This window comes from Chenopodium album, chromosome 16, assembly GCF_948465745.1.
Source record: "Chenopodium album chromosome 16, dcCheAlbu1.1, whole genome shotgun sequence".
NCBI classification, from domain to species: domain Eukaryota; kingdom Viridiplantae; phylum Streptophyta; class Magnoliopsida; order Caryophyllales; family Amaranthaceae; genus Chenopodium; species Chenopodium album.
In genome coordinates this window covers 50,224,569-50,235,875 of record NC_137849.1, presented here as the reverse complement: position 1 = coordinate 50,235,875, position 11,307 = coordinate 50,224,569, and the positions used below count along the sequence as shown (strand labels likewise).

Here is an 11,307-nt window from a genome sequence, read left to right as displayed (position 1 = left end):
TATATGGTGACTCTGATGGTCCAAATCTGACTCACAAAAACACAACTCTTGGTCTGGGATTATTAGGTTGTAGGTATGTTGGGTGTGTGGGAGACGTACAGTAGAAGTATTTTTGGTGGCTATTAATGAGAAATTATGTTACAGAGCATTTTCCGTAAATATTTAGAAAGTTAAATGTAGGTTCTTTACGAGTTCAATTAGTATCATTGAACATTACAATGAACAAATTTCAAAATGCATAGTAATTAAAATGGTACTCCGTATTAACATGTTGTGGTTTCAACCAATTATTTTGTCGTTTCTTTTTTCTCCCTTTTCATCGCCTAATACACCCACATTTTTGTTACCCCTTCATTTCTCTCTCATTTTTGTGATATTAAATTACCCTTTAACCCTTGTGAAATATCAGGGCTACGTGCCTTCAACTATCTTATTTAGACTCTGCCTGCCAATGAATCACTTGTACAAAAATCGACAAATAGGAGAGTTTGGACTACATGACTACATCCAACTACCTAAGTTATTAAACAAAATTGGTGTGTTTGGACAACAAGTACGGAGATTTAAACAACTCATAACAAAATAGTAATAATTTAGTGATTTGGTGTTACATTTTTTTTTTTTGTTTGTTTATTGTAAGATACTTTTGATTTTTATATTAATCCAACATTTTGTAACCATTCATGGATTATGGAAAAATGCCTACTTTCTCATATTAGAAATTCATTACTATATTAAAAAAAATCGTTGGAAAATTGGTACAAAATTGTTGACGAATGAATACATTCCAATATGTTAACCACTTTCTATTTCTGTGTGGGAGAAGATTATGCTTTTGTTTGAGATGACTGAATTATAAGCATGCAGTTGATAAATAGTCAACATCTTCAGTCACTGTTACATTTACAATTTACAGTTGAGATGTCAAACAAGTAATTGACCTTGCAAACCTATATTATTTAAATAATACATATTGTACTATTCTCTTCTACATGGCTACATGTTTATATCAATATATTCATTGAAATTGAAGTTTTAACCATCATTGTTTTATTTTAAATACTTAAATAACAACTTAACATTCTATATTCATGACAAAATCATTCTCTCCATTATAAAAGTAACCTTAATGTATGTTTTTGTTATTATTTCAAAATCATAAAGATATTGCTTGAAATTGTCATAAGATGATGTACTACATGTGTAATTAATGTAAGAAAAGAAAATTAAAACAACCCTACAGGTTACGTATGAAAAAAAAAAAAAAACACTTATCAATTAATAATTTTAAGCGACTCATATTCTAAAAAAAAAAAAAAAGAAAAAAAAACTACATAATTTTAAGCGTCATGATATGTATGAAGTACATTATGATAGAAGGCAATATTGTCCTTCCCCTTGAAGAATGTATTATTTAAAATGGTGCAATTAGAGAGTGAGAGATAACTTAAGTGATTAGAGCTTCCTTTTCAGTTCCAGGTGATTTTGAGACTGATTTTTTGAGATTGATTCTCATTACTTGTTCTTGTGGATTTCTAAACAACAAAAAAAATGGTATGATTATATTAAAACGGGAGAAACATATATATGATCGGTACCCATTACTCCTTAAGCTATGGGCCACAACAATCAAAATGGCAAAATCCTTTGGTTATTAAAATTAAAATTTAAACCTACTATTACTGTAATTATCTGTGTAAATTTATTATCATCTTCATTTACATCAGCACACACATCAATTTAGATAAGCATGACGTATGAACAACTTGCAGATGATTAAGTAGTAAACTACTAAACTCACCTGTAAATCTGAAAAAAGAGTTTCAATTAAGAAAATCATTACGTATACATACTAATAATTAATTAATCAAATAATTGATCATCAATAGTCTAATTAATTAGGACTAGTAGTTACCCTCTAATTAAATTATAAAAAGTTAAAATAGCATAAATTCAAAGGAAAAGTAAGTAAGTCCAAATTTATTTATTTATTTATTTTTTTCCGAGGAAAGTAAAGTCCAAAAAGTTTGGTAAGAGTGAATAATATTACTACTACGTTAGCGTAAGCAAATGCATGTAATTTCATCTTCTCTCACTTCTCTTCCCCTATAAATACTTGCTTTATTATTATTCTCATAACTTCCTACTTAATCCACAAAATCCACTCTTCCAACAATTGTAAAAATAAAATATATATATAATACTCTTTTTTAATAATTTTTGGATATTAATTAGTTAGAATTGTTAATTAGGAAGCAAATATAATTTAAGGGTTTGATATGGGTAAAGGAAGAAAGCCGTGTTGTGACAAAGCGGGTGTAAAAAAGGGACCGTGGTCTCAAGCTGAGGATTTTAAGCTCATCTCCTTCATTCAGAAGCATGGTCATAATAATTGGCGAGCTCTTCCTAAACTTGCAGGTTTTTCTTCTCAATCATTATTCTCTTTTTATTGAAATTATTTATGAGTTGGTTTGATAGTTTTTTAGACATTAAATTGCATATGTACGTGATTGTAGTTGCTTTGTTACACTTGCAATATCATGATCGTCTTATTCAAAAGACAAAAATTAAGCAATAATCTTTAGTATATTACAAAATGCATAATTTTTACAGGTCGATAATTACTAAAGGATGCAACAGCTAGGGGGAAGAAGATATCACAATATATATGATTTGAACATTTAGTGGAAAGTTGCTAAGTTTATATAATTATATGTATATTTTTGGTACGTGCGAAAAAGTTGTTAGGTTTATGATTACTAAACATCATGATAAGTAAAATATTGTCTTAGATTCATCAAATCTGAACGATTATTTTCACCATTTTTGGAATTCTACAATGTCTCATATTAATGCTAATCTAGATCTTTAGAATGATTAAGTTTACCATATAGAATCTTAAATTAGATTATAATACAGTACCAACCATTAGTGTGTTTTAAATTGTTGCTTTTATTGACTTTTTACTTAATGCACTTACATTGTCGCATGATAATATAGAATTAGTTTCCTTTAGCTAGTAGTGTATCTCAGTTATATCGTAATTCAAAAGGCCCTATAATTCTTTCAAAAAAAAAAAAAAAAAAAAAAAAGGCCATATAATTGATATAAAAGAAAAACATACATTAATTAAAGCGTATATGTACTTATATATTTTAATGATATTACTACTCCGTGCTAAATTGTTTATGTGATGAATGAATCATGATCATACTAAATACTCCAAACAGTGCAATAGACTTTTATGAAAGTTGAATTTGTCTACAAACTATGACAATATGATTTGTCTATTTTTAATTAACAAGGTATATATTTTCGATCAAGATTGTATTTTCTAATTAGTCTTATACATCCTTTTTTCTGTAGTATGACTATCATTGTTTCATTTTGAAACATCCTTATTTATTTATAAGAAAAAATTTATTAATGATATATTAGAAATATATATTGTGATAAATCCAATACCTTGTTACATAATATTACTAATATCTAAATGTATAATTATATGATTATGACCAAAGTAAGATTTATGAATAGTATAGAAAGACACTATTGAACCATTATTAAAATTTAAATAAATGAAGGAAGAAATAATTTGATTATAAACACACAAGTATACATGTAGATTTGTTTTAGCTTTTAACTCATATGATTTACTTTTAAACTGAGTAACAAGGGTATTACAAATTACGAGAAGTAGAGAGAAATTGAACAGTGAAATATCATACTTATTCATACATATGTTTTTCAAATAGCACTAATTAGTGATCAAAAATTATTATTTTTTACACGTGAGAACGGGCCTTATGATAATTAAGTTATGGTGGTGGGTTGATGATAAGTTGCTTGGTCACTTAGTCAAAGAACTTAACCAACCAATAAAATGATTGTCTTCAAAGGGACCAAAAACTTTTATAGGTAAACGAAGTCAAAGAAATTTACGAAGCAAGGCATTTTAAGTGGAGTAAAACATTCCAACCCTACGGTCTTTGTCAAGGTTGTTGAGTGATTTCCCCACCCAAACTAATATAGAAAATAACTCTTCCACATACTAATTAATTAATTAATCATTCAATTAATGACATCATAAGCATAAAATAAAGAGTATGAGTTAATTTAAACCTAATCACATCAATGTTGTTATCATCTCATTTAAGTTAACTAGTTTGCTTGCTTGTCTAATTATAATAATATGCCATAAATGATAATCATCCTATGTAAATTTGTTTTTTAGGATTAGCGCGATGTGGAAAAAGTTGTCGTTTAAGATGGGTTAATTACCTTCGACCAGATCTAAAACGCGGTGATTTCACTCCCCAAGAAGAGGAAGTCATAATCATGCTACATGAAGCACTGGGAAACAAGTAATTGTTCAAACCTATGCATAATTTGAACCATTTTTCGTGATGTTAAAATGCTAATAATATAAAAACTAAGTGATCATTAATGTTTATATTATTCAGATGGTCGAAGATAGCATCACATTTCCCAGGAAGAACTGACAATGAGATAAAAAATGTATGGAACACTCACTTAAAGAAACGCCTCAAAGAGAAACATTCAAGTAATGATTCTCCAATATCATGTAACGCATCATCCTCAACAAATACTCCTAATGAAATTACTATTGATGGAAGCGACAACCAACATTGCTATAAACAAGACCTCACTCAACAAACTATCACAAACAATGACACGATGGAGTATTCAAGCTCATCATCTACCTCTTCAAACTCACAAGCCTCATGTTCATCGGACCATCAAATGATTGAAAATGTCGAGCACCCTAATAAGGATGAAACAAGCGCGTGTGTGGGCAAGAACATCGAAAATAATAATTCACTAGACAAGCTATTTGAAATTCCTTACGAGCCAAACTTGGACTTATGGGACTTGTTACATGGAGACAATAATAATGAAGTCCAATTCAAAGATGTTGACACACCAATAATATACGAGAATGACAACAAGGATGAAAATGTAAAGCAAGGTGATGGAAGTTGGTGGTGGTTAGTATACTTGGAAAATGAACTTGGACTAGATCATCTAAATCAGTCTACACCACTACAATCTACCAATGATGCTACTTCAACTTCAACCCATGACTTAGATTTTAATTTCCTTCTAAATTCACCTAATTAATTAGTTCAACATCTTGAAGTTGATAGTATATAATATGTATATGTATATGTATAACTAATATCAGTCAAATGTAGCTCGATGACAAATTAAAAGTTAGTTTGTCAAGGATTTATAATTCGTACTAAGAGTGGACCAAAATTGTTCAACTCTTCATAACTAATGGTGTTAAATTTTTATGGTTTACACCGCCCGTTTGAATATATTAGAGCATGACCATATATATGCTAAATGAATTTGTATGACATTTTGATTTAAATACTATTATGTCTTTTTCATGCTTTGCAATTACATACCCCTTACTATATAATTAAGTTAATGTCCCCTCTTGTCAAGAATTATTTTAATTAAGAGGGAAAATCGTGTTTTCTTAGCGTATATAGGTAGATAATTGTTGTCTAAAATTAATGACTTCACCCAAGATCATGGTGCTCTGAAAATTATGTTAGAGGAATTCTTCTAAATCTAATTATTGTATATGTCATAGAGTTCAACAATAGATCTACATTTTTGTAACAATAAATTTGATGTTACAATGAAGTTAAAATTGTTCGCGCAAATAGTATTCCTTCCATTGAGAATATATATATATATATATATATATATATATATATATATATATATATATATATATATATATATAAGAGTTGATGAAATTGGAAAATAAATAATAAAAATAAAAAATAGAAAAAATGGTTTAAGAGGAGGAGAAATTCATGAAGAAATAACATGTGTCATCTTTAATGTTTGTTTTAGTTATTAAATGTACTCTTTTGAGTTTCAATATATTTGAATACATATACTGCCTTTTTTTAATTATTCTACTCATTTATTATTTATAGAGTCGAAGTAATTTTTATTTACTATTGTTACTTGTATGCAAGTCAAAATTATCATGCGTAATCATGGACAAGCCTAGCCTTGGCCAACAAAGTTTGCCCATTTTGGGCCAAAAAATTGTGGACAAATCCGCTATTTTAAGCAAAAATCCACAGTTTATCCAAATCCGCTATTTTAAGCAAAAAATCCAAAGAGTGTCCAAATCCATTACTACGTATTTCGGACCAAATTTGAATCAAGCTAAAATTTAGAAATTTACTCAATTCATTTCATATTAATCGCAATATTAGGGTGTTAATAAAGTTTAAAAAAATTTATAGAATGAACTTAATAGAGAATTAAATTTTATAATATGAAATATCGTTGGTAGGAAAGAGAAATTAAAAAAAAAAAAAAAAAAAGTAGTACGGTATAAGTTGGGTTAGTAGGAAAAAGAAATAATAATATATTTGTGAAAGTGGAGTTAGTGAGAGAGAGATTTTATTGTACTCTATACAAAGTATTAGAGAGTCATTTTCAAATTTAGACGTATTATAATTAATGTACGAATAAAATAGATGTAAAAGGAAAATGTTGTAATTAATACAAAACAAATGGGAAACCTAAGTTATGGAAATCTGTTAGAGATATGAGATATCGAAAAATATATGCATATATTTTCCGATATCTCATATCTCTAACAAAATCCATCCCAAAATTGTGTGTTGTCATGTTAGGCTAGTGAAGTGAGTTGTGTGTTTTACTGGTTGTGAGTGAGTGCCGCTTGCCCCTCATTTTCTTTTTCTTTTTTTCATGATTTCTTTTTTTTTTTTTTTTTTTTTTGACAAATTACATGATTTCGTTGTATATGCTCAATGTTGGAGTTTGTTTTATGTTAGATGATTATGCTTTATAGGCTAGTGCGAAGTGTGTTAAAGTTTTGGTAATCAGCTAATTGAAGCATAATTTGATTACCAATCATGATACAAGACAGGTTTAATTGTTCTAGCGCAAGTGGTAGAAGCATTGAGGTACATTCATTTACCCAAATGTTACCTAACAAGCTCAACTTGAGTCAATGGTAGTGTAAGGGCATGTTCTGATTGACTGAAATCAACTGAACTGAACTGAACTGAACTGAACTGAGCTGAGCTGAACTGAACTGAACTGAACTGAACTGAATTGAACTGAACTGAACTGAACTTATTAATTAGTGATTTTTAACTACGGATTAGTGGTCTTTGATTATATATTACTATACCTATGTGTATATACAAATGTACTATTTCATATGACATAATTATAAAATTTATAATATAATTATAAATTTATGGAAAATATATTAAAAACTTGAAACCTCTAAATATTTTAAACACATATACTATTTAATTTTAAAATAAAATAGTATTATGACAAAAGAACACAAAACACTTACATGTAGCAGAAAAGCAGCTATGGATATTGTCCGACAAGAAATAACTGATCAGATATGGGAGTCAGTTCAGAGGAATGCCGAGGTAATGGAGGAGCTTGGTGGACAAGAAGAAGACGAAGAACTAACTGACTATGAAAATTAGTTTAAGTTGTGTAGTACTCTAATTTTCTCAATAAGATTAACAATAGAAATGTGTATCAAAAAAATAGAACCATTTGAACAATGAATTGTATCGATATTATTATTATTATTATTATTATTATTAATATTAATTATTGTTATTATTATTATTATAATTAATTATTGATTATTATTATTAGTATTGTTATTATTATTATTATTATTTATTGATAATAATAATAATAATAATAATTATTATTATTTGTTGCGTCGTTGTAATAAGAGCTTAAAAGAATGAAATTTGGCTTTATATCATTAGCAATATCATTAGACATAAGAGCTGAACTGAACTGAACTGAACTGAATTTCAACGGAAGAGAACAGGCCCTAAATGACTTAAAAATTGGACTAGATAAGGCCAAACTTGATGAAAAGGGCTGTATTTTGGCAATGTACAACGCATGTACTCCAATGTTGGCTAAAAAGTTAAACGTGGGTCTTAATATTTGTCTCAGGCTAGAGTTATGTTTCTATTCTACTTTATCCTTGGTCATTTAACTAATCATGACTCTCTGTTATAGTTATGAGTATATCTAAGTGCCTATGATTGCATTTGTTAAGCATATAGTCAATGTGTGTTTTTCATTATAGTATCTTCTGCAAGTTGCTAGATTTGGAGTTACTAATTAAAATGAGTAATATCTGTGATATTTTTCCCTTTCCCGTCACAATGCATTCTTTGATGAACCTTGGATAGGTTGAGGTATGCGCTTGACAAGAGCTCTGCTACGTTACTGCATGTTAATGTTGCTGTCGCTACAACGAACTAATACTGCTGCTGCCGCCGCTGCTGCCCACTGCTACTGATGTTGCTGCTGCCATCAGTAAAGAATTAAATTAAATATTTTTGGGGGCTTGCCCAGTTAATCTTCATGATTAACATATTTTGTTAATCTAGTGCTTACTCATACTAGCCAGCTCATACTTATGCTTCGTCAGCCGCTTAATCACCAAGAACGCAAGCCTAGATCCTAACTCCGTTTACTAACGATAACAATAGTAGTGTTCAAGCTGCTTCCTCCATTGAAGCTACCATACCACAATCTTCATCATCACCAAGCTGCAACCAATAAACCGACCACCGACACCATCAATACCACCATTTCCGGCAGCTTCGCCGCTGAATTAAACGAAAACCCTAAGAAGAAAAGGTGAAATTAAGGGTTTGGTCAACCCAAAGGTTAAAGGTGACCATTTTTCCTTGAAATTACTAACCTAGGGAGCCTTGTCAAGAAGCTCTTGGACATAATTCTTGCCGACGTTGGCGGATGAGAGATTGATTTAAGTACGGACACCACCACCACCACCACCATCCGTCGCCGGAGTCATAGCTAGTTGTCGCCGAGCACTAGTTTCAGTTTCATTGTCAGCGCTACACCCTCCATCACCGGAGCTACTACACACCCGCTATTGTTGGAACTTTGAGAGAGAGGAGAGAGAAGGAGGGTGGGGATTTGGGGCTTGAAACTTAGTTGTTAACGGCTTAACGCCATTATATTGCATGCTTAGCAATATGAACATGTCATTACATGTGCAATGACATTACTATCCTTAACTTAATGAATGAAAAGACACTATTACCCCTATGATTGACAAATTATGTTAATCATGAAAATCAACCAGTATTTTCCCATATTTTTGGGGTGAAATGGTAATACTGTACAGTACTTTTGAAGAAATTAATTTATTTTCTTTTGGGATGAAACTGTAGTATAACAATAATTTATTTATGAAAATATTTAAGCTTATATGTTTATACTAACTTTTCTATGCATGCAATGTGAGCATTACACATTAATTAAAATAATTTATATCATTAGCTTGAAACAATATTTATATGTCAAAATCACGAGTCAAGAACAAAGATGTATAGTCCAATATGTTGAAAAGTTTAAACTAAAATACTAGATAAAAGCAACCAATCAATTGAATGAAAATTAGTTAGTAGCTATTTATATATATATAACGACGAGCAGGTTTTATTAATCTGAGCAAATATCAGCCAGTACGAAGTTTGAAACTTCAAGGGGAGCTATTTACCCAATATAACCAACAATAAATTTCGATCAATTCGTTAATGTAGTACATGGTTATATATAATAGAAAGATACAAAAGAATATGTAAAAGAAATAGTGTAACTGTGTAAGTAAAAGAAATGAAGATAGTGAGATTTTTTAACACTAAATGATTAAAGTGATTGATTACTCTTGAAAAATGCTACTCCCTCTGTGTTTTAATAAGTGTTATAATTTGACTTTTTCCAATATTCACATAATGATTTTAACTTGATTAATTTACTAATATATACATAAAAAAATATTATTGTATTATACATTGTTGGATTCGTTATAATGTATACTTTTATAATATCAATTTTCGTATGATTTTATTAACATATAATTTAATTAATTAATAGTCAAAGTCGTTTCTCGACATGTGTATAAGGTCAAACTGTAACACTTATTAAAATACGGAGGAAGTATCAACAATTAAAATTAAATTCCATTTTCATTATTGTCTTGAAAGGTGCTACCAACACTCGAATTCTCCGATTTAAAAAAGGTAAAGAAAAAACATGAATTTGATCCTCGACATGATTTGACAAGCACCACAAACAAAATTTTCAACCGATTCTCTTGGTGTTAGTTGGATTCTTAATTAGATTTTAGAGCACTTTTCTAATATTCTAATTATCTTAATTAAACATGTGCATTCGAAATACATTCAAGATGTAATGAATACCTTTCCTAAAAAAAAAAATGTAATGAATACCTTTACAACAACTGTGAAAGTTACTGGATTTTTTTTTTTTTTTTTTATAATTTTTTTTTTAACAACTAGTTATGGAAAAAATATAACAACTAGTTAACCGTTACTTTACCGAACACTCATATCTTATGGAAAAAATATTGATTAATATTTAACAACTAGTTAACCGTTGCTTTACCGAACACTCATTTCTTAATTATCTGTTTTCACATCTAGCTAACAATTTATTGACAGCTAACATCTACTACTTAATTTAAAACTCTTTTTTTCTTAAAATTTTGCTAGTCCCAATCTTAAGGAAAAGTAAAGTTGTTTTTATTCCCAAAAATGTTGAACCATATGAGGCCTTCAATTCATATATCAGTGTCTTATTGTCGTAACATGTAAGCAGAGACGAATCTTTGTTAGGACTTGCAAATTACACTTCCCCTCTCTTGACGTTTTCAAGTCACTAGATAAAAAAAATATGTGTTGCCTAAATAATCTATAAGAAAAACTTTCATGGCATAGTGGTCATTAGATCAAATTTTAGATTTTAAACTAGCAGACTCTTTATCTTTGGTCCAAGATCCACCACTATTTGTTACTCCTTCTTGTCTCATAATATAATGTCTTTTTGGGTTTTTACGCAAGAATTAAGAAAGTTATAAATTCCTTGAAACTAATGATTAGAAATATATATGTACATGTAGGGCTAGAGAGAGATATAGAGAAAGAAAAAGTAGTTGAGAATAATTGAAGAGATAGAGAGAAAGTATTGGAAATTGATATTAAAAGTAAAATAATAATAATAATAATAATAATAATAATAATAATAATAACTGACAATTCATCTAAAAAGGGTAATAATGTCGAATAGTACAACCTTTTAATAAAAAGAGACATTATATTTTGATTTATCTAAAAAAGAAAGGGTGCTGATATTGCCAAGGCAAAAAAAACCATTTCCAAGGCAAATTATCTA

General features: G+C 29.3%; 1 protein-coding gene across 1 annotated transcript; it reads left to right on the top strand.

Annotated features, from left to right (window-relative positions):
* The first annotated feature begins 2,176 nt into the window (after positions 1 to 2,176).
* On the top strand, positions 2,177 to 5,353 carry LOC145585848 (transcription factor MYB63-like). The gene is made up of 3 exons (XM_081642562.1): positions 2,177 to 2,418; positions 4,235 to 4,364; positions 4,464 to 5,353. The coding sequence occupies exons 1-3, from the start codon at positions 2,280 to 2,282 to the stop codon at positions 5,140 to 5,142; spliced, it is 948 nt and encodes a 315-aa protein (XP_081498688.1). The 5' UTR covers positions 2,177 to 2,279; the 3' UTR covers positions 5,143 to 5,353.
* Positions 5,354 to 11,307: the final 5,954 nt, after the last annotated feature.

What these genes read in the sequence shown, in the direction of transcription:
- LOC145585848 (XM_081642562.1), top strand. Translation starts at nt 2,280, where the DNA reads ATGGGTAAAGGAAGAAAGCCGTGTTGTGACAAAGCGGGTGTAAAAAAG. An exon ending in AGCTCTTCCTAAACTTGCAG is followed by an intron (nt 2,419 to 4,234) that starts GTTTTTCTTCTC and finishes TTTGTTTTTTAG; the next exon opens with GATTAGCGCGATGTGGAAAA. An exon ending in CATGAAGCACTGGGAAACAA is followed by an intron (nt 4,365 to 4,463) that starts GTAATTGTTCAA and finishes TATATTATTCAG; the next exon opens with ATGGTCGAAGATAGCATCAC.